The 24230-nt window shown below is 49.3% G+C and overlaps 1 protein-coding gene across 10 annotated transcripts in view; it reads right to left on the bottom strand.

Annotated features, from left to right (window-relative positions):
• RAP1GAP2 (RAP1 GTPase activating protein 2) overlaps positions 1 to 24230 on the bottom strand; it is a 445551-nt gene that overhangs the window by 282210 nt on the left and 139111 nt on the right. For 7 of the 10 annotated variants that reach the window (XM_033423226.2, XM_033423229.2, XM_049702100.1 and 4 more), the window contains 4 exons: positions 6112 to 6147; positions 1414 to 1458; positions 674 to 706; positions 37 to 249 (listed from right to left, as the gene is read on the bottom strand). In XM_033423226.2, coding sequence (XP_033279117.1) covers positions 37 to 249; positions 674 to 706; positions 1414 to 1458; positions 6112 to 6147 — 327 coding nt within the window. Of the gene's footprint in view, positions 1 to 36; positions 250 to 673; positions 707 to 1413; positions 1459 to 6111; positions 6148 to 19385; positions 19428 to 24230 lie in introns of those variants that run through there. The other 3 variants (XM_049702103.1, XM_049702104.1, XM_033423227.2) reach the window with 3 other exon arrangements.

The following is a 24230-nucleotide window of genomic DNA, read 5'->3' as shown; positions in this document are numbered from 1 at the left end:
GCAGCTATTTTTGCCCCCGGGCCCCCTGGGCCTCACCTTCCCCAGGAAGTGTCTGCGGTAGGCCCTGGCTTCACCCTTGCACTCGAGCTTGTAGCCAAACGTGCTGGGGCTGAGGTTGTCCTCTTCCTCCTCCTCACAGATGCTGCTGCCCAGGGAGGTCGGCGTGCTCACGTTCTCAGGGTCCTCAATCCAATAGCCCCCAAACTGGGGCAGGACGATCAGGGGGTATGGGCCTCCCTTCTCCACCACCTAGAGGCAGAGGGAGGGTCTTGCACTGCAGCCTGCCCTGGGTCTGCAGGAGGTGGGGAGAGGTGCCGGTAGGGGTGCCCTCCAACTTCTGAATGGCTTCAAGGAGGGCATCCCGTCTTTGAGGCCAAACGCAGCAACATGAACCCCTCCCCTAAGCCCTACAACGTCTCCAGCTTCACCAACCCTGTAGTTTCAGAGATGCAAAGCTTGGAGGGGTACCCCCAATTTAAACATGGAAAAGCTGAGGTCACAAAGGGAAAGGTGGCAAAAGGCCTCAAGCCCTCAAGTACCAGGGCCAGGGTTCTCTCCCACGTGGGGTGGGGCAGGGACCATCAACATCATCACCGTCAGCTCCCCCAGCCCCCCCCCCCACCGCCGGCAAAGACAGGACCCAGAGCTGCCGTGCGACCAGGGGGGTTCCCACCTCGTCGATGCTGGGGTACGGAATGTAGTCGTCCTGCAAGACAAACCAGACAATGTCACCATTAGTCCCGGCAATGCCCAAAAAGTTTGATCACTGTTTCCATTCCCCTCTCCACTCCTTACTCCAGAGGGGGTGAGGAATAGGCTGGGGAGCATCAGTGGGAAGAACACCGGACAGGACAGCCTAGAGGCAGCTCTGGGATGTGGCTTGAGTTCTTCCCCAAACTGACAGAACCTGAGTGCAAACCCTGCCAGCTGAAGATGCAGTACGCAGAGCGCGGAGTCCCACACTCCTGTGACCCAGCTTCTCACCCTAGGATGCTGTAACAGGAAGATGACCTCTGGTCCCACCTAGCCCCCTCCAGGAAAGGGGGTTAACCTCTAAGTGATGAGCTGCTTGCCTGGGCCTTGGCAATGGAAGCTGAAGCTGAGAGCTGACGCCTCCGGAGTCTGGAGCATAGAGCCTGACACCCCTACGTGCTGCACGCGGTCCGTTTGCAGGAGCAGGTGCAGAGAAGCCAAGCTGAGCCACAAGCCTTGTCTCACCAAGGCCTCCGCCCCAGCAGACCCTGAAGCTGCCCCAAAGGCGTCAAGCCGGGGCCCCCCTTGCTGCCCACTGTGTACCGGTCAACACTGTGTGGCCACTGAAGTGGCTCTTCGTGAAAATAAGAGTTAGACAGTGTAAGAGAGCAGACCCCAGCATGCCAGCTCTGGCCCCTGCCTGTCACCCGCCCAGCCCACCTTGTTCTTCTGGGGTCCCGGCTTCTGCTCTTCAAGCTTGATCCCCTGCAGAAACAAGGAGAAGAGGATCCATGGAAAAGCAAAGGTCACAGAAGACAGGCCAAACAGAGGAGTCTATCAGGAGCAGCTGCCTTAGCTGGGGGTTAGTAACAACAGCAGCAGCAGCTGGCATGCGCAGGCCCCTTACACACTCAGGCCTCACAGCAGCCTCCGGCAAGGCAGCAGCGTAGGGGGTTAAGAGCGTGGACTCGAGCCAGATCACCGGGATTCAAATCCCAACACTGCCGCTTATGACCTGATGACCGTGGGCAAGTCACAAAACCTCTCTGTAGCTCGGTGTTCCCATCTGTAAAATGGGAACGAAAACATCGCCTACGCTTGTGGTGAAGATTAAATGTTGAGAGTGTGTTAAGCCCTTGGAAGACTGATCACTATATAGTAAAACTACAGGTAGGCGGCATTTTCATCTTGGTGCTTAAATATCTCCACCAGGCTCTCTCAAAGCCAGTAGGTGAGGGGTGAGGATGGGAACCTGCATCTTCGGGTGTCATCGATGCCCACATGTTGGACCTCATGCCACACCAGCTCCACCCCTCCCTGGTGGGAAGGTCCAAGGGTGACAGGCAGGCCACCTGGTCCTCGTTCTGCCGCTGTCGTGCTATCCATGACCCTTGGCAAAGTTGAGCCTCTTGCAGCCTCCGTGGCTTCATCCGCAAAATGAGGATTCTAACACCCATCCTCCCGCCTCATAGATGCGTCACTGCAAGGGACCGGCACCGTGACTGGGCCTGGATTAAAGGGGATCATCTGCAGTTATCTGGAAAATGCTCTTCCGGGGAGCAGGGCCCGGTCCTATAGTCACGTTCTGAATTAACTAGGTTTTGAGGGAGGGGGGCACATGGTGTTCCCAAGATTGTTTGAATAAATCCAATGAGGGTGTGAGACGCTGGGACACACGGGGACACACTAGGAGAAACAGGTCCCCTCTAGAGAGAAGAGTGTCCAGAAGCGGCCACTGCCTGATCATAATACACATCAGGATCTCGGCCTTCCACGGCGCTCCCTCTGTTGTCTCCTTTGAAGCCCGCAGCACCTATTTACCAACGAGGAAACTGAGGCCCAGGGAGTAGGTTGCTGGCCTAACGTCACACAGCTTGCGCGTGACAGCACCTGGATTTGAAGCTGGACTGTGTGTCTACAAGTGTGTCTACAAGTGCGTGGTCCTATCCCACAGCTCTCAGAGCCCAAGACTCCTGCTCACTGGGTGGGTTTAGACTTGGGCTTCTCCAGACTTGGCTGGGCTGTCACCTGCGGCGCTGCTCAAGAGGGCTTGGGGGGCCCCTCCCGCTGGACAGGTGCTCCTTTCCACACACAGGGATAAAAAACACCTGAGTGGCCAGCAGACCCTGTCCAGGGAGGCAAACTGGGCGGATGGGGATGGGGGTGATGTCAGGAGTTTGTTTTGTTTGTCCTGCACTAGTCGTCGCTGCCTGGGAACAGCCCCTGGGCAGGAGAGCAAACCTCCTCCTGTGCCTTCCCCCACGACAGAGCCACCACGCAGCACTGGGCCGTCTCTGGGTGTCATCCTTTGCAACAGGTATTATGATTATGCCCCCCTCCCCCATCGCCAGCCATGAAGACACTGAGGCTTAGAGAGGTACAGTGACTTGACCAAGGATACTCAGCTAGAACGTGAACCTAGGACCAAAGGGATCCAAAGCTTGTGCACTCGGCCCCTGTTGCTTCACAGGGATTGTGCCCTTCTTCAAATCCCTAGACCCTCGGGCCGGGAGATCAGGAGTCCTGGATCTTAGTTTCAGCTCTTCACAACTCTCAAGAGTGCCCTGCATGCTTCACTGCTCTGAGGCTCAGTCTTCACGCCCGCAGCATGAGAGAGCGCGCCCACACTCAAGGACAGACTCCAGCCACACTTCATGGAAGCCGCTTCCCATGTGAGTTTCATACAGGCAGAGGAGTTGGAAACTGTGGCCCCTAGGAGGCTGGGACCCAGTGGGCACGTGGTAGAGGCCCAAGCACTGGGAAGTCCGGTTTCAGCCACCAGTAATCTCAACTGAGATGAAATTGACCCACCGCCCAAGGGTGTCAGCCGCCTGCCGTGGAGACACACAGGAAGCAACCAGACCCCTGGCACTTCCCTGGTGGTCCAGTGGTTAAGACTCCACGCTTTCACTGCAGAGGGCGCGGGTTCAATCCCTGGTCGGGGAACTAAGATCCCACAAGCTGCATAGCGCGGCTAAAAAAAAAAAAAGACCCCTGTCCTTGCCAGGCTCCCAATCTAGTTGAGAGGACAACCCAGCAGCCTCGAAACACGAGGACAGTGAGGCCGGTTAAGTGGGGCTGGAGTCTGTGCTCAGAGAAGCCCTTTGTTGGGGAGGCCGGGGGCCCCGGCTAGCGGTGAGGGGTGAGTGGATCGTGGGAGCAACCAGAGAGAAGGCAGGGTGAGCCGCAAACTCCCCGCCAGCTTGCCAGAGTGCGGGGATTCCGTGGCTCGAGGTGAAGATCCCAGCTTTACTGAGCACCTATTACACACTGCCTCCCATCACTCACTGTCAAGGCCGGTGCCCTCCCTGTTTCCGCAACTTGACTGTACGTTCCCTAAACGCACATAAATCAGTTTGTAGTCCACACACTGCTGGACACAGAGCAGGATTTTAATAACTTGCTCGTGATAATGACACAACCACTAATAATAGTTTTCCCTCAAACAGTCCCTCCCCCTCCCCCCTTAGGGAGACCTGGCTTTCCCAGGAGGACCACGCTTGCTGGTAGCAGCTGCCTTCTCAGCATCTCCACCTGCATCTCAGGCCTGTTGTGGGCACGCTCTCTGCCTCTCCTCCTAGAGCTTCCATCCCTACCGGATCCTCCTTCCTGGAGCCTGCAGCAGCTACTTAGGGTAAAGAGCACCAGAATATAGTGGCTAAGCCTTGAAGCTATGTACTAGCCCCGAGCCCTTAAATGTTTTATTTAATATCTCTGTGCCTCAGTTTTCTCACCTGTGAAATGGGGATAATAATAATATGCCTACTTCCTGTGGGCTTTGTCAGGAAGACATGAGATAACGCCTGTCAATCTCTGAGCCCGAGAAGTGCTTGAAATACGTGGGCTATTATCAGCATCTTCTTCCCATCTACATTTATGAAGCCTTCTGGACCTCCCCCCATATTCCCTAGGGCGGTGGTTCTCATTTGTGAGCTCTGACCCCTTGGTGAGGGGTGATTATAAAGGACCCCCAACACTGAACACTGATTTTTGTGCAATGCCTACAAAGTCTTTACATATTTCTCATTTCATCCCAACAACCACGTTAAGTGGGTATTTTGCATGTAAGCGGGCGTTCTTATTTATAGAAGCTGTGATATTGTGATTTATAATAAGAAATATATATTTGGTCTTCATGCAATTTGAGGCACAGAGCTCCTAAAACGCTTGGAATTTCCTAGGTGGTAAGAGCAATGGGGGCATCTTTTGTTATAGCATTTGGACTTTTGTCCTTGGTTCCTAAAACAGCTCCAGAGCCATAAAGGTGAAAGGAGTGTCTTGTTATAAGTTTATGTTAATGAGGTAACTTTTGGGAAGCCCCTAAGGATGGAGGCTTGTTGCCAGGGGAACCAACCCCAATTAGAGGGTTGGAACTTTCAGCCCCACCCCCAACCTCCAGAGAGGAGAGAGGGGCTGGAGATTCAATCAATCACGAATAGCCAATGATTTAATCAATCATGCCCATGTAAAGAAGCCTCCACAAAACCCCAAAAGGACAGGGTTTTGGGAACTTCCTGGTTGGTGAACACATGCTGTGCCCAAAGACGGCAGAGAAGCTTGCACCCCTTCCCACATACCTTGCCCTAGGCCGTTCTTCCATCTGGCTGTTCCTGAGTTACAGCTTTTTATAATAAACTGATAATCTAGTAGTAAACCCTTTTCCTGGGTTCTGTGAGCCACTCTAGCAAATTAATCGAACCCGAGGAGGGGGTCGTGGGAACCTCCGATTTGTAGCCAGTGAGTCAGAAGCACAGGTGTCAACCTGGACTTGGGATTGGTGTTGAAGTCAGGGGAGGAGGGTGGTCTTGTGAGACTGAGCCCTTCACCTGTGGGATCTGACCCTATCTCCAGGTAGACAGTCTCAGAACTGAGTGAAACTGCAGGGCACCCAGCTGGTTTCGCAGAGCTGTTTAGTGTGAGAAAACTGCCACACGTCTGGTGTCAGAGTGAGGTGAGAACAGTGCTGTGAGTAGACAGAAAACAGGAGCGAGAAGCTTAGAAAAGGGAAGGAACTAGTGCTAGCGAGTATTAGATGCAGGATTTGAACTCAGGTCTGTCTCCCACTCCACTGCTCTGCCTCGCAGACGTGAGATGAGTCCCCTAAGAAGGGGCTTTCTTTCCAACCCATTGCAGGAAAAACAGACCCCCTCAAACCCTCCCCACATCCGTCTGCCCTGCTGGCAGGTTCTGTTTGTCTTCCCTCCATCCTTCAGGCGGGAGCCGTCCCAGGATCCTCTGTGCCGTTCGACATGGAAATGGCCTCAGGTGGTCCAGGCCATCAGGAATGTGAGTTCTCTCTTCTCTGCCCTCCCTCCGAGCACCCGAGTTTTGCCTGTGGGTTCTGCTGGTGTCGTGTCCGCTGAGGTCACTGCAGCATCCCCACCCGGTGCCTGGCTCCCCGACAACGAGGATGCTCACCTGCATTTTCTCCAGCATCTCAAAGAACTCCGCTGACTGAAAGACACAAAGAGGGCGGGGAGAGAAAGATGGGTCGTCAGCCAGGAGGTCTGCTGAGAAAGCCTCTGCGCTGACCGTCTGGAAGCTCAACCCAGGGCTTCCCCAGGGACAAAATTCATTTGGATCAAGAGAGAAGATCACTTGGTCTTGCCTTTGCAGGGCTGGAGGGCCAGAATACCCCATACAACAAGAGGGGGAGAAAAGCAGGCCCGGCCTGGCAAATGGCCCTGGGGAGAACAGTTACTCAGTCTCTGTCAAGAGGGAGGGGTCCCTGGGAAAAGCTAAGGTCTCCAAAAGCCCTGGGATTCAGCCTCCAGCAGGATTCGTGTTTGGGATGTTTTCAGCCCAATAGTGAGGCCAAGATGTCCCACACAAGTCGTTTTCCAACTTTTGTGGCAACACACAGCTCTTCTGTCTTCTCACAGAAGTCCCACTTAGAACTCCAACCTCTGGCCAAGGCAGAGCCCCTGATGTGCCACCTCTGCCTGCCCCTGTCCCCTGTCCCCAAGGCACCTTTTGGGACCCAAGAACTGGTGAGCAAAACCTAAACACCATTGAACTGCAGCCTCCAGTGGCCTGGATGGGTTATTTTTTAAATCGTAAACTACGTAAGTCCAAACTTTTAACCTACTTTGGTGCCACCCTTGTAAACTCCAGGTAAGACCAAAAGGAGAAAAAGTGGAATGAAAGGGTGAGGGACTGAAAGCTCTACCCTAATAAACACACGCAGAGGTTGCCCCAGAAGTGTCCCCACTTCCCGTTCTGTAAAAACAGCTACACTTTTTTGTCATAAGATCACTGCCCACATCAGGGCACTGGCAAGCCACGAGTTAATGAGCGCCCAGAAGAGACAGTCCCCGGATGAATAGGAAACAAAAGAAAGCAGTGAAAAGGAAACATGTCCTTGTCACTTCTTCATGCAGAGGCAGGGCATCCACCCTGCTTTCCTCTGCAGGCACCAATGGGCCAGAACTGCCTGCAGCCCCGTCACCCTCAGCATTCTCAGAAGAGAACCACCATGGAAAGGACCCTTGTGGAGTCACCTGCAGAGACCTGGCCCTGCTGCAGACTCCAAGTGACCTCTCCCAGGCTAAAGGTGGCCCATCAGAGGCAAAGAGTCTCTGACCCCCCAGCAGTTCAGGTTCCAGGGTCTGGAAACCCCACTTGTGAATGTACAGGGTTGAGGACAAGCTTGGGTCACCCACACCAAGCACCCTTGACCAGAAGCGGCCATCAAACACCCAGCTCTCAAACCTATCCTTCCCACTCGTTCTGTGTATTCTTACCGACTCCAATCTCCAGGATACCGAGACTAATAGACATAAAGAACTTATTCAGATCAGTAAGGCTAGAAAGATGAGCAAAAAGAGGACAAGGAGGTAGAAACAATCAACATTTTAAATACACAGACCTCTGACCCAACAATTCCTCTTCGAAGAATGTGTACTATAAACACACTTACACGTGAACACAAAGACAGATACAATATAATGGCCATTGCAGCATTTTTTGTAACAGCAAAAAATGGAAACAACTTAAATGTAGGAAATTGGCTAGAATAAGCTACATAGAATAAAATACAAATACTACGAAAGACTGTGTGCCCATAACTGAGATGAAATGAACAATTCCTAGCAATCCACAAACTACCAAAACTGACCTGGGAAGAAACAGAAAATCTAAAAAGACCTATATTAAATAAAGAGATTGAATTAGTAATCAAAAAAACTACCCACAAAGAGAAGCCCAGGTCCAAATGGCTTCAGTTGTGAATTCTACCCCTTAAAGAAGAAGTAATACTAATTCCTCACAAACTCTTCCAAAGATAGAAGAGGGAACGCTTCTCAACTTACCCCACAAGGTTAGTACTACACTGACACCAAAATTAACATCACAAGAAAAGAAAACTACAGACCAATATAGCTTATGAAAATCGATGCAAAAATTCTCAACAAAATTCTAGCAAACTGAATCCAACAACATAAAAAGAACTACTATTTGACCCAGCAATTCCACCCCTAGGTATATACCCCCAAGAGAAATGAAAACATATATTTAAAACATATGTCTCAAAAACTTGTACGCTCATGTTCACAACAGCAATATTCATAATACCCCAAAAGCGGAAACAACCCAAAAAGTCCATCAACTTTTGAATAAACAAATTATAGCATATCCATTCAATGGAATAGTATTCAGCCATTAACAACAAAAAAAGAATGAAGTACTGGCTCATGCTACAACATGTATAAACGTTGAAAACATTATGCTAAGTAAAAGAAGCCAGACACAAAAAGCCACGTGATTCCATTAATATAAGATATCCAAAACAGGCAAATCAAAAAGACAAAAAGTAGATTTGTGGTTGCTTAGGGCTGAGGGAAATGGGGGATTTGGAAGGTGATAACTAAAGGATATATGGTTTCTTTCTGAGCTGATGAAAATGTTCTAAAATTGACTGTGGGTAACGGTTACAGAATTCTGTAAATATACTAAAAACCATTAAGCTGTGAACTTTAAATGGGTGCCTTTATGGTACTGAATTCTATCTCAATAAAGCTGTTCAAAAAGAAAAACTACTCGGTTATTCAAAAAGAAAGCAGTAGATCTATATTACTTATATAAGGTGCTCTCCAAGATATATTAAGGGGGGGGTGCAAATCAGAACATCACATAGAATACGATCCCCTTTTAATAAAAACAAAACCTAAAAAGACCTATATGTATGTATATAAATGCATAGAAAATAATACAGAAGATACCTCACACTATCAAAAAGTGATTATATCGAGAAGGCAGAGAGAATAGTGAAGGGGGGTTTGCTTTATACATGGCCTGCTTCACAAGCAGGTAGACCTACATTACTGGCATAATTCAATTTCAAAGAAATAAGTTTTGGAAAGGAAAACAGAAAAATGTGCAAAGGACAGGAACAAACAACTTGCTAAAGGAGAAATATAAAATGACCAATAAACAATTGGAACATGCCCAACCTCCCAAGTTATGAAAGAAATTAAGATAATAGTAAGATAACATCTTTCACCTATCAGATTGGCCACAGTTAAAAAGAAAATCCAGTGTTGGCAAGGACTGTAGGTAAGTGTGCACCTGGTACTTTCTGAAGGGCAATTTGGTACTATGTGTCCAAAGCCTGAAAAATGTTCATGTATTTTGGCCCATAAACCCACTTAAAGGAATTTACCCGAAAGCAATATTTGGGCAACTACACAAAGATATGTATACAAGGATATCTGTCGAAACACTGTTTATGGGTAAAAAAAGTGGAAAGAGCTGAAGTACCCATCAATGAGGGAAAGAATAAATCATACAAGGAAGTATGCCCGTACAATAAAATACTCTAAGAGGAGATCTGTGTTGATTATGCTACTAGGAAGATTCACGTTGTACTGTTAAGTGAGAAAAGTAGGGTTTAGAACAATGTGACCCCTTTTTTCTCAACCTATATGTCTTCATCTTGAATACACACATCACCCCTCCAGAGAAAAATATCTTGAAGCATATATGTCAAAATGAGTTATAAGTTAAGGATAATTTTTTTGCTTTTCAGTATTTTTTAAATTTTCTATAACAATTATAAATTATTTTTGCAATTAATCAACTGCAAAGACTTCAACACATAAGCAGAGGCTCTGGCATGCCTTTCTTTGCTTCTCCCAACTCCTGCTACATGCCTTTCCTGTACCCTCCTAAGATGCTGTGCCCAAGGACCCAAGTTATACAGCCTTTTGTGCCCACAGAAAGCCCCTGAATTCAGGCCATTTCCAGGTCTAACCATGGCCCTGGGTGTTATAGACTAAGAGTCACCCCCATATCCAGCTTACCCCGTGGGATCCATGTAAACTGGCAACCAAAATACCTTAGGTGTGTTCCTACACAATGCCCTTGTGTTGGTTAATCTATTAACCCCAAATGATTAAGTGCTGGCAAGGCATGGACTGGTCACTGGAAGTACTAGGCAAGGGTTCCATTTCTAGGGTACTTGACCTTAATTATGAGACAAAGTTACACAGGGTTATGTTACAGATGACCAGTGGTTCAGAGGAGGCATGAACACTTCTTGCTGGGAGGTAAGGATATTAGTTCTGTACTGCTGTAGAACAAATTACCCCCAAACTTGTTGACTCGCAACAACGTCCATGGGTCAGGAATTCAAAAGTGGCTTCGTTGGTCAGTTCTGGCTCAGGCGGTTGCATTCAGAATGTCAGCACAGGCTGCATCACCTGAAGGCTAGATTGGGATTGGAGGATCTGCTTCCAAGATGGCGCACTCACAAAGCTGTCAGCAGGAGGGCCCAGTTCCCCATCACACAGACCTCTCCATCGGTTGAGTATCCTCAAAACGTGGCGGCTGACTCCCCCGGAGCAAGTGATCCAAGAGAGAACGCATGAAGGAAGCTATACTACCTTTACACCATCCTTTCCCTTTTATCCTGTTCTTTAGAAGCTAGTGTCCACGACCAGCCCTCACTCAAGGGGAGGGCAATAAGGTTCTGAAGGAGAAAAGTATCAAAGAGCTTGTGGACATATTTTAAAACTACCACATCAAGGAAGTCTTCTTGTAAGAGGCTGGATTCCAACCAGACCTTAAAAGATAAACAGAAATCACTCGATAGAGAGGGTGGAGAGGGCATTACAGGCGGTGGTAACTGTGAGGGCAAAGGCGGAGAAGCACGGTGTGTACTCAGTGAATGGTGAGTGGATGAACCTGGCTGCCTGAGGCCTCTGGGTCAACATCCTTAAGTTCAGACTGGAAAGGAGGGCTGGGGTCTAGGCCTGAGAGATTCCGAACGCCAAGAATTCAGGCTTAATCTGGAAGGCGCTGGAGAGCTACTGAGGTTTGGGTACAGTCGAAAGATAAAGTCGTCCACAGTATCTGTGGGGGATTGGCTCCAGGACCCCTGTAAATACCAAAATCCGAGAATACTCAAGTCCCTTATTTCAAATGGCATAGCGCAGTTGCCCCCTTTATCCGCAGGTTCCACCAACTGGGGATCAAAATCGAAATCTTTAGTTGAATCCGTGGATGCAGAACCCGTGGATACAGAGGCCAACTCAACAGGAGGGAGTAGAATCCAGTGGTCAAAGCCAGGTACGGGAAGTGACCGACCTGCTACTGGCCGGCTGCGTGGTACAAGGCACGTGATTCAATCTCTCTTACTTCCCTCACCTGAAAGCGGGATCAGCCCCTGCCTTTCAGGGCTCATGTGAGGCTGAAGTAAGAACGTGGACAGGAAGTGCCAGGGCCTGGTCCACGGCCAGCGCTCAGTAAACAGCAACTACTGTAAGGAACTATTAGAAAGTTCGCTCTGGAAACAAGCTTTGTCCTGTTGGGAGATGGTCTAGTACCTTCAGGACAGTTAGCTTTTCCTGATTTAGCTTTTCTTGACCTCATTGGTCTTCCCAGAGGCAGCGGGTTTCGATTACTGTTAAAAAAGGGTCTATTTCCCCAATGAAGATGCTCCGTGGCCTCAGGGCTGGCACAGGTGGTGAGATGAAAGGGCTGTGATTCAGCCTCAGCCCTGAGTCACACACTGGGTGGACGATTGCTGCGTGGACAGTGTCCAGGAGCAGAAATCAGCCAGTGGCAACTCGGCCCCAGCTGGCCTAGCCCCACTTCATGGTGACTTGTTGAACTTTCCAATGGGACAGGTCCAACCTTGGCAAAGAGCAAGTCTCCTTTTCCACCCAGAAGCAGGGTGACTCAGGCCAGCCTGGAACAGCAGCTCCGGCCACTGAGTCCCACCCTTGTCCACACCCCGTGAGGTTGCTTCACGCGGCCAAGGGCGCACAGCAGGCACTCAGTAAATGCTCACTGACTCACTGGCATCGTCCCACAGGCCCTTTAGGACAGAAAGCCTAAAGCATTCTTCGGAAGGGGATCCCCCTCCATTGGGAAGCCAGGCGCTGGATTTTCACAGAGAAACGTAATTCGGCCTGCTCATCAATAGCGGCCCAGCTGTCTAATTTATTATTAGCAACAGCCGTCAACACCCAAATCAGAGCAGCGGCCAGCATTTCCCCTTGGGCTCTGCTTTAACAGTCAGTCAAGTAGGATGTGAAATCATCACCGAGAGCCAGCACCCAGCCGGGGAAACCACAGGCTGGGCCCCAAGGTTCGGTCCGGGTTCAAGCCGTGTCCTCCCACCTCTCAGTATAGAAACCGACCGGTCTCCCTTCAGAAGGACAAAATGCGTCCTTGCGGGGAGAAGGCCAGAGGAGGTCCCACATGGCAGGAACAGAAGTGAACAGGAACTGCAAGGCCAGTCTTGAGGAATCTTCCCGATGCCCCTACCTGTTCACTCTGGTGCCAGCCCCCTGCCCAGGTGGTGAAGAAGTAGCAGCAATGGAAGGGATAGAGCATGTGCGAGTATAGCAGGGCCACCACCCCATCTCAGCACCCTGTGCCCTTCCCGCGGGCAGGAGCGGCCTGGCCTGCCTCTCTCTGGTCCACAGCAGCTCTGCACGTGGACGTGACCTTTCCTGGCAGATGGGTGGCCACCTGTCCTCTCCTTCTTGCTGCATCGCAGGAAGGGCCCCCACCAGCACACCCCCCTCTCTTTCTGACCCTAGTTGAAGTCGCGCCCACTGCCATCCATCTGCTGCCCACCAGATCCCTGCGGGGGGTCCTGCCCTAGCTCTGGCCTCCTCTGCTTCCCTCCTGCAGGCAGGCTGTATTTGTGTGTGAGCAGTCTGCCCAGAAGGTACCACACGCCCACTGCTCACACACAGGACGAGGCCATCTGAGCGCCTGCACCTTGGAACAAGGCTCAAAACGGCACCGACTCACAGGGCTGTGGTGGGATAACGTGAGCCAGTCTGCAGAGCCGGACACAGCACCCAACGCAGAACTCGCTCCGTGCACAGCAGCAAGTGTCTCCTTATCCCACCTCAAGCCAGGGCATGCATGAGGAGGCCAACAGCAACCAGAAACGGTAAAATAAGACAAGGATGGAGGACAAGGTGTCTTCCCCCCGACACAGTCCCAGGAGAATGGGATGGAGATGTGGGCTGGGTGGTGCTGAGGAGAGGAAGAACACGGGTCTGAGCAGGTTTCCTCATTACACAGAGAAGGAAGACACCACAGAAGAAAAGGATTTCTGGAGAGTTTTGTAGAGATTTTTGGAAAGCTGGGAGAGCCGGGAACCCAGAGCACACACCCCATCAGGAGCCAGACCGGATGTGTCCCAAGGCCACCCAAGCACAGTACATGCTGCGCTGCCCTGGCTCTGCTGCTGGCTCAGAGGCCCCCATCCAGAGGACATCAGGATGAGGGCCAGCTGGCCGCCACTCTGGTTGCTGGAACCTGCAGAAGAAGGCAAAGGGCGGTTCACTAGAATAGAAGGTCCTTGAGGGGAGGGCTCTGATTATTTTGTTCACTGCTATATCCCTGGATGTACAGCTGCCTGGCACAGAGGAGATGCTCCAGAAACATTTCCTGAATGAATGAGAATGAAGTGGGCAGGGGAGACTGACTCCTAGGCCTGTGGGTGGCCGAGGCTATCTCCTCAGGATGGCTACAGTCAGGGGCAGGACAGGCCAATGCATGTGCTAGTAAGGGCTGTCTCTTCTCTGGCCACAGACTGTACCCCTCACCCTGGACAGCCAACAGGTGTCCCCAGTAAGTTGCATCCAGGTCCTATTCCAACCAAGCCTCCTTCCCCGCTCTCCCCTGTGCAACCTTCATGCTTCTCTTTCCCTTCCTTGGTCTGCCTTCGTACCAACTCACACTGAACACAGCTCCTCAGCTGCTTGAGGCCTGCAGAGGCACAGCTTCGACTACGTCAGCTTGGGCCAGGCGCATACAAGGCTCTCTATTACCTATGGCAATGGTGATACAACGGAATTACCGGGAGAGCGTGTTAAAACACAGGTTCCTGGCCCCAGCCCTAGGGAATCTGCATTTCTAACACATTCCCAGGTGATACGGATACACCTGATCCAGGGACTACACTGTGAGAACCACTGACCTATGGAATTATAATGTTTAATGCAGGGGGTGTGTGAAAGGGACCAACCTGGCCAGAGCAGAGATTGGGCAGGGAGGAAGGGTGGGAGGATGGCTGGTTTTTATAGGACATCTTAAAAATGACGCAGATTTATATTTAAATCTGTAAGAGAGGATTTGAAAATGCAAATGACTACAAGTACCAGGCAAGTAACATAAAAGGATGAAGAGATAATAAGAGATTGAATCGGTAATCCAAAACCTCCCAGCAAAGAAAAGTCCAGGATCAGATGGCTTTCATGGTAAATTTCACCAAACATTTAAAGAAGAATTAGCACTAATCCTACATAAACTCTTCCAAAACACTGAAGAGGAAGGAACACTCCTTAATTCATTCTGTGAGACCAGAAATACCAAAACCATACTAAGAAACTACAAGGAAACAAAACTACAGACCAATATCCTTGATGGATATAGATGTAAACGTTCTCAACAAAATACTAGCAAACTAAATCCAACAGCACATTATACATTGTGACCAGGTGGGATTTATCCCAGGAGTGCAAGCTTGATTCAACATAAGAAAAGCAATCAATGTAATATATCACATTCATAGAATGAAGGGAAAAACCACATAATCATCTCGGTTGATGCAGAAAGAGCACTTGACACAATCTAACACCCTTTCTTGATAAAAACACCCGGAACACTAGGAATAGAAAGGAACTTCCTCAACATGATAAAGGGCTTTTTTTTTTAATCCCCAGCTAACATCATGCTCAATGATACTGAAAGCTTTTCCCCTAAGACCAGGAACAAAACAAGGATGCCCACTTTCACCACTACTATTCAGTGTACTGAAAGTTCTAGCCAGAGCGATTAGAGAAAGAAATGAAAGGCATTCATATTGAAAAGGAAAAATAAAACTATCTCTATTTGCAGATGACATAATCCAATATAGAAACCTGAAGAATACACAAAACCACTACTAGAGCTAATAAAGGAAGTCAGCGAGATTGCAGAGTACAAGATCAACATACAAAAGTCATTTGTATTTCTATACACCAGCTATGAACAATCTGAAAATAAAATTAAGAAAACAATTCCATTTGCAAGAACATCAAAAAGAATAAAATACCTAGAACAATTTAAACACGGAGGTAAGAGATTCACACACTGAAAACTAAAAAACTTTGATGAAAGAAATTAAAGAAGACTTAAATAAATGGTATGACATTCCTTGTTCATGGGTTGGAAGACTCAATACTGCTAAGATGGCAGTAATCACCCAAAGTGATCTACAGATTCAATCCAATCCCTATCAAAATCCCAGTTGGATTTCTTTGCAGAAATTGAAAAGCTTATCCTAAAATTGATGTGGGAACTCAAGGAACTCAGAAAGCCAAAACATTCTTGAAAAAGAACTCACAATTCCCAATTCCAAAACTTACTACAAAGCTACAGTGATCAAAACAGTGTGGTACTAGCATAAGGATAGACATATAGACCAATGGAATAGAATTTAAAGTCCAGAGATAAATCCATGCATTTATGGTCAACTGACTTTTGACAAGGGGGTCAAGACTAATCGATGGGGAAAGAACAGTCTTTTCAACAAATGGTGCTAGAAAACTGGATACCCACATGCAAAAGAAATGAAGTTGGACACCTATACCTCAAACCATATACAAAAATACAAAAAGCAACAACCTAAACCTAAGAGCTAAAACTGTAAAACTCTTAGAAGAAAACATAAGTTAAATCTTCATGATCTTAGATTTGGTAATGGATTCTTAAATATGACACCAATAAAAAAGGAAATATAAATTACTGAACTTCATCAAAATTTAAAACTTTTGTGCCTTAATGGACACTATCAAGAAAGTAAAAAGACAACCAACATAATGGGAGAAAATATTTGTAAATCATATATCTGATAAGCACCTAGCATCCAGAATATATAAAGAACTCTTACAACTTAACAAAAAGACAAACAACCCAATTTAAAAATGGGCAAAGAACTTGAATAGACGTTTCTCCAAAGAAGATGCACAAATTGACAATAGGCACATAAAAAAAATGCTCCACGTCATTGGTCATGGGGAAATGCAAATCAAAACCACAATGAGATACCACTTTCATACCCACTAGGATGGCTATAATCAAAAAATAGAAAATAACAGGTGTTGGCAAGCATGTGGAAAAACTGGAACCCTCATACATTGCTGGTGGGAATGTAAAATGGTACAGCTGCTGTGGAAAACAATTTGGCGGTTCCTCAATAAGTTAAACATAGAGCTGCCATATGACCCAGCAATTCCATTCCTAGGTAGATACCCAAAGAACTGAAAACAGGTACCCAAACAAATACTTGCACAAGAATGTTCTTCACTTGTACACTAGAGAGCCGCGCTATTCACACTTGCCAAAAGGTGGAAACGACCCAAATGTCCATCAATTGTTGGATGGATAAACAAACTGTGGTGTATCCACACAACGGAATATCATTCAGGCATAAAAAGGAGTGAAGTGCTAATAAGTGTTTCAATGGGAATGAACCTCAAAAACATCCCATGTGAAAGACGCCAGAGACAAAAGGTCACACACTGTATGATTCCATTTCTGTAAGATATCTGGAATAGGTAAATCAATCCATAGAGACAGAAAGCAGATGGGTGGTTGCCATGGGCTGGAGTTGAGGGAGAATGGAGAGCAACAGCTTAATGGGATTTTATTTGGAGGTGATGGAAATAGTTTGAAACTAGGTAGAGGCGATGGTTGCAAAATATTGTGAATGTACTAAATGCCACTGAATTATTCCCTTTATTTTTTTATTTTTTTTGATGTGGACCATTTTTAAAGTCTTTATTGAATTTGTTACACTATTGCTTCTGTTTTATGTTTTGTGTTTTTTGGCCCCGAAGCACGTGGGAACTTAGCTCCCCGACCAGGGATCGAACCCGAACCCCCTGCAGTGGAAGGCGAAGTCTCAACCACTGGACCTCCAGCGAAGTCCCGAATTATTCACTTTAAATGATTAATTTTACATTATGAAAATTTCCCCTCAACAACAACAACAAGAGTTGCGGGGGGGCACTGAAACAATGGTAAACTGAAGAGGACATCTCCTTCCAAAAGAGGCAACTGCTGCTCATCTCTGCCAGGCTGCAAGAGGAAATGCAAGCTCGATGTTACCAGAGTTTTCAACTTTTCAGGATAAGCCAGAAATCCAAATTTGTAGGTAAACTCTCCCAACTTCTATGCATTGATAACCAATTAAAAGTTTTTAGGGCTTCCCTGGTGGCGCAGTGGTTGAGAGTCCGCCTGCCGATGCAGGGGACGCGGGTTTGTGCCCCGGTCCGGGAAGATCCCACATGCCGCGGAGCGGCTGGGCCCGTGAGCCATGGCCGCTGAGCCTGCGCGTCCGGAGCCTATGCTCCGCAACGGGAGAGGCCACAACAGTGAGAGGCCCGCGTACCGCAAAAAAGAAAAAAAAAAAAGTTTTTAAAATCTCTACGTAGACCAAACAAAATTCATCTATGAGCCAAGTCAGTCCACAAGACACAATTTCCAAGCTCTGCTCTGTACAATAGGGAGCCATTGAATGTTCCTGAGCTGGAAAATGAGAAGATGTAAGGAAAGTGTAGGGAGCCACAAGGAATCCTCTTTTGGGCACACGTGACATGCCAGGCACTGGGGCACTGAATCAGTGCCACCCCATTAGTACAAATGCCACCCCATTAGTCCCAGGGAGGGAGGGTTAGAGGGGTGGAAGGGGTTGAGTGATTAAGCAACTTGCCCAAAGTGAACACACTTAGTAAAAGGCAGAAGCCAGATTCAGGTCCAGATCTATCTGAGTTTGCCAACTCCACATCTCAACATGCGTGTCTGACAGACATCTCAGACTTAACTAGGCCCAATACTCCTTAACTCTTTTTTTTTATCATTAACTCTTTCCCTCAAAAACTTTCCTCCACCTTAGCCAGTCTCCCCATGGTCCACCCATCCTGACACTCAGGAGAAAACCCCCAGGATTATCACTGATTTCTTCCTCATTCCCCACACGCAACAGACCTGCAAGTCCACTGTCAAAACATATCCCAAGTCTGAGCACGTCTCAGCAGCTCCCCCACCTCCATCAGCTCTCACTGCCCCTCATCAGGACCATGTAGCAGCCTCCCGGCCTCCACACCAATGCCTTCCTAATCAGCCCCCCAGACAACAGCCACATGGTCTTTCTGAAAGATAAATCAGATGACATCCGTATCCACCTTAAAATCCTCCAATGCACCACTCCATATCCTGCCAAGGTCCAGGGGCATCAGGCCATTTCGGTTTGTAACAGTGTCACCAGGCTCACACCCTGCCCCCCATTCCGGAGCCAGTGGTAGCACAGCCTGAGACTGGGGGACTCCTTGGTCCAACCCGCTAACAAGTGTCCTATCACTCCCCACACTCATCCCTAAACTGTCACAGCCCGCGAAGGGAAAGAAAGGGAAGAACACAGCCCACTCCCGCCTGCAGCAGGTAGGTCGTGAATGAGAAGAGGCCAGCAGTTCCAACCTGGCCGAGTCAGCCTGGGCCCCCATGCGCACAGGGGCCTGGCACAGATGAAACAGGGGGGCCCACAGAGCCTCCAGGGACTATCTGACTTGGCAGGAAAGGACCTTAACTCCCAGGCCAACAGGAATGTCACACACAGCACTCCCAAGTGTCACACTAACAGCACAGCTTGGAGGCTCTGTGACAGGACAGAGTCCCCTGCCAGGGCCATCCCAGGCACACAGCACAAAGGAGAGAGGGCTGGACCCACAGGGCTGGCCCGCCAGCTCCAAGTGCCTGGAGCCAGGCGGAAGCCCAGCTACAGAGTCCCTCCCTCTCTCACCCTGGCACCCCACCTGGCACAGCCTGCAGTTGGCTGAGGGTCCCCTCAGGCCCTCACCCAGCATCAGGAAGCCTTGACAGAGGAGCACAGAGGTGAGCTCTGCCCAGCCTCAGGCCAGGACCGCCACACCGGGGAGGAAAGGCTCTGGTCCCCGATTCTGTCCCACGCCCTCCCATGTCCCCTCCACACACACAATCCCCTCTGTCCCTAATCTCTGTTCCTCCTTCCCCTGAGTGACAGGTGGCTTCCATACCCCACGATAGGCCAGCAGGCACCAGGGGCTCACTGCCAGGTGACAGCAGGAGGGGTCCTGGCTCCTCCCTGACCCAGCCACTCCAGGCAGCCGGTGTGGACAGGCATTGCCCCATAGCCCGGGTGCACTCACCAAAACGTTCTTTAAGAAATCCATCATCTTCCACTAGTGCCTTCCCTGGCGAGTCAGGGGGCCCTGACTGTCTGAGCAACACTGTAGCTGTGGCTGCTACCACCCCAGCTGCTGCTGCTGCTTCTGCTGCTGCTGACGTTGAACAACTTCCTTAAGATTAAACAAGGAACTGCAGGATTTGGGTGTCCGCCCGGAGCTATTATTCCACACTGACTAGACCTGACCTTTGACCCCTCCTTTGCCAGTGCTGTTTTTCTAGGGAGCCCAGGGCTGGTGGAGCCATTACACATCATATGTAGTAAGGGCAAGGGGTCCATCCCAGGGGAGAGGCACCATGCCAGCAGGTTGTAAGGGGAGACCCATTTAGGGGTGTGGGAAAGTCAGGGTGCGGGATGCATTCCTGTCTTTCCATCCCTAACTTTTTTTTTTTTTTTTTGGTCCCACCATGCGGCATGTGGGATCTTAGTTCCCTGATCAGGGATTAAACCCATGCCCCTTGCAGTGGAAGCACAGAGTCTTAACCACTGGACCACCAGGGAAGTCCCTCCATTCTTATCTCGAGTGAGTTCTCAATGCTGCTGGCCTGTGATGCGTGACGAGAGGAAAGGCTGGGGCACAGGATGCTGTGGGACCTCAATTTTCCATCTGCGAATTGAGAAGCTCCATGGATAAGGAGAATAAAAACGAAGTAGAAGAAAGAAAACAGGTGCCTGCACCTTTAAAGGCATTCACATGGCCCTCACAGAGCCCAAAACTTCCTACTCAAAGGTTTGAAGAAACAGCTAAAAGAGTAAGACATGGTTCCTTTGCAGGTGGGGCTTGTAGGAGGGGGCAGAGGCAAGGTGAACTGCTTTCTTTCACAAAACAGCCTGGGTTTTGTTTTTTAATCACTGCATGTATTACTTTGGTTTAAAAAAATTTTTAATGTGCCTTAGAAAAGAGAGCGATCCTCACGTCCTGTGGCTCTCCCACAAGGAAAATTAAAAATAAATAAAGCAAATGGCTTGGGAAAACTCATACTCCATCTACGGCCCAGGGCCCAGAGCACCGAGTGATGTGCTATTAACAAGAGTGAGAAACCAGGCCCCAGAGCTCAGCCCAGGGCTCACCTGGGTCTTGGAGTCTCTTCCAACACTAATAAACACATCACATTTAATATCTATCCACTACCCTCGGTCCTGTTCCAGCTTTGGGAGAAAAGCAATGTCCCAGCTCAAATGGAAAGGAATGAATTTTTAAATCCCTCAAAAAAAGGCAGCATGGTGTGCAAGAAATAGCCCTGGACTTACCGTTCAGCAGACAAGGTTTTAACCCACGGCTCTGCACCTTACAAGCTGTGCAAGGCTGGTTACTCAGCCTCTGAGCCTTAGTTTCCACATCTGTAAAATGGAAAAATCTGACCCCCTCTGCACAGCAGTTGTAGGATAAGGTATGGTGTATATTATATGTCCAGGGAGGGTGGGGCACAAATACCTCAGTAAATGGCAACTATGATGATCTTCATTCCTTCATCCCAGTGCAGGCTCCGTACTCACTCTTCATGCCCCGGCCCCCAAGACAGTGTGAAAAGTACCCCACCACCTGCCCAGCCAAACCCAGGAAGCCGATCTTGTCTCTGCTTTCCCTCCTCCAGCCCAGCCTGCCGCCAGACACACAGCCCACCCCCTCTGTCCAGCGCAGCCCCATCCTGCGCTTGTTTGAGCCCCAGAAACCACAACAGCATCAGGGGGAGATCAGAGAGGCCAGGAAATGTCCCCAGGGACTGGGGGAGGGCACAGCTCAATCGAGGTCAAAGAAGGTCTTGGCATGAGTCCATCCCTGGGGGCTTCAAGTGACAGTGAAGGTCAGGGAAGGGGGGATGTGAACTGAGCCATCTCACACATTTGGAGGAGTCACGTGCTAGAGGAAACCCTGGCTACAGAGAAGGCTGGCAATGTCCATTCCAGCTCTTACAATTCTGATATAAAAGATCATGTTAGTAGAAGGGATGTGATCAAGCTCACCAGCCTCCCTGCCCCCAAAGGGGTCCCACTGGGCTGTCCCTAACGAGCCCTTCTCTCCTTCCCCGGGAGAAAGGAACCCTGGATAAGGCTCCTGCATCCTCAGTATCCTCCCTGCTCCCTCCCACACCTGCTTCTGGCTCATCTGCATTCCTGCTCTGGGCCAATGAGTCAATACCAGGGCCCCCCCCCGCCCTTGCAGCCAAGCTCTCCAGGACATGCCACATCCAGAACACTTCTGCAAGGCCCTTGGCCACAGCACACCAGGGTCCATGAAGCCTTGTGGTCCAAGCCCCTGCCTCTGCACAGGGACACATCCAGAGGCGGCAAGGAAGAAGAGAGATAGGCAACTAACACACTGATTCCCTCTGGGCCAGGCACTGGCTTGGGGCTGGGGACCCTGGGAAGATCAGCCTCAGTCCCTCTCCTCCTACCTACTCCCCTTTACTTGGTTGACTCCTACTTGTCCTTTAGGCCTTAGCTTGAAGGTCACCTCCTCCAGGAAGCCTTCCTGGCATCCACCCCTCCCCCAGGTAGTACTCCCATAGTATCCTGCATATACCCTATCGAGTCTCCTACCTCCCTGCATTATAATTTCTCAATTAATTGTTTCCCCCACTTCATCTGTTAACCTCAGCACCTGGCACACAGGTGTTCAATAAATACTTGCTGAATGAAGAACTGAATAAAGGAACTGACTTCCATCTAAAGACTAAGACAATCACAGAAGTAAATAATTAGAACTCAATAAAATAGGAACAGTAATGGGAGTGCCAACGCCTGTATGGACCCAAAGAGGAGTGGACAATGGCTGTGCTGCAAGGGAGGGACCTTCCGAAAGGGGCTACTCTCCCTATTTTGCAGATAAGGCCGTGGAGGTACAAGAAAATCAAGTCCTGCATCTCAGGACACACAGTGGTAGAGCAGGAGTCAATATCCAGGCCCAGGATTCATTCCCACTACCTCCCACCTGACCCTTATGATAATCCAGGTGGGGAGGAGGTGAGAAATGAAGCTCAGAGATGGCAACGGACCTGCTTCAGGTCACACAGCCTGTGAGTAGCAGAGCCAAGTGTTCTAGGTGAAAGATGGGATGCGGGGGAGAAGAATGGAGAGGAAGAGGGGGGACAGGGAGGGAGAGAAGGTACGTGTGTTTGTGCTAAACTCAGGGGGCAGGAAGGAGACTCCAGGCGAGGAGGCCCACAGCCCTTGGCAGCATCATGAGCAGCGGTGGTAGCGTGACCCCACACTGGCGGCCTCTCCAGGGTGGGCGAGGGGTAGGGGAGTGCACATGCCAGGAAAGTGAGCCTGAGGACAGGCAAGCACAGAAGAAGGAACGAGGGCCAGAGAGACCAACAGCTGTTCTGGTGGGGCAAAAGTGCCCACTGACCACTGGGAGACGGGAAGGAGAGATTATGGTCTGAATACATTTCCCCTCTGTTAAATTAGCCTCCAAGCCTCTGAACGAGACCTCTCTTCCTTCAACACCAGGAAACCCACAGTTAAGAATGCCCAACAGTAATTTGATTATAAAAAACCCTGCCTGCAGCAAGGCCACTGGGATCAGCAGGGTTTCCTTCCCTGCCTGTAATTTTTCACCAGCAGCTGTGGTCCGGTAAAAAGAGCACCGGACTGGGAATCAGACAGACCAGCATCCACATCCCAGCTCAGCCTCTGGCCAGCTGTGACCTCGGGCCCCATTCTCGTCATTTGTAAAGTTGGAATAATGGCCCCCACCTTCCTGTTGACTATGAAGTGAGATGACAAATGTGAATGCACCTAACACAGGGACAACAACTGATCAACAAATGTCAGCTGGCTCTAAATCTGTTGGATTTACGGGATTAATTTTGTGACGGGAGCAGCTGACGTTTACTGAACTCTCACTATGGGTGCCAGGCCCTTGACAAAGTACTTTACGTGCATCCTCTTATCTAATCCCCACGAGCACCCAGGAGGCGGTCACTATTACCATCCCCACTCTCAGGCGTGAAGACTGAGGCTGAGAGTTAAAAACCGAGTCAATAGGTGGCATCAGCGACGCAAACACAGCATCCAAGCGTCGAACCACCACACTAACGGGGCTTGGATATGTTGTTCAGAGCAGCTGATTGGTCCACAGGAAGCAGGATGCTCAAATCCCACCCATCCTCCCTCAAGTCTTTCTGAAACCCCTCAGTCAGAATTCCCAGAGCACACGACTCGACTTGGGTATCATATTCTGTTTGGGGTTTTTTGTCTGTTTGGTTTTTCCAGCCGTGCCACACGTTTTGCAGGATCTTAGTTCCCCGACCAGGGATTGAACCCGGGCCCACAGCAGTGGAAGCACCAAGTCCTAACCACTGGACTGCCAGGGAATTCTCCTTATATTCTGTTTTATCTGAATGGCTACTAGGACTGTCTGATCTTTCCCCTTAACTGAAAACTCCTGGCAGGCAGAAGCCATGTCTGCACACCCCAGAGTTGTACACATCCCACATTTCGTCACATTTTGAATGACACCCATCATAAGATACATATTATTTTATGTACCACTAACAAAGCAAAAACATCACCAATTACAAACTATGGCACTATTGCTAGTGAAATGCAGCCTGATTTCAGAGATGTTAAATGAGACGGGGCAGGGGGGGCAGAAAGTATGTCTTCACAGCGATGAAATACAGTAGTAGATACTCAGTAATTATTTGTACTCAGTAATTATTTCTCAGGGTAGGAGAAAGAATGCTAACTTGAAATCACAAGCTTCAAGTTTGTGTCTTACCAGCTGGCTCAGGGGAGAGGGCTGCATTTCTCTAGTTCTCTTCCATTGTGGCTGTGAGAACCACAGTGAGTTCAAGAAAGT

This window comes from Orcinus orca, chromosome 19 (assembly GCF_937001465.1).
Source record: "Orcinus orca chromosome 19, mOrcOrc1.1, whole genome shotgun sequence".
NCBI lineage: Eukaryota > Metazoa > Chordata > Mammalia > Artiodactyla > Delphinidae > Orcinus > Orcinus orca.
The sequence above is the reverse complement of the archived record's forward strand: the minus strand, read 5'-3'. Positions and strand labels throughout refer to the sequence as shown.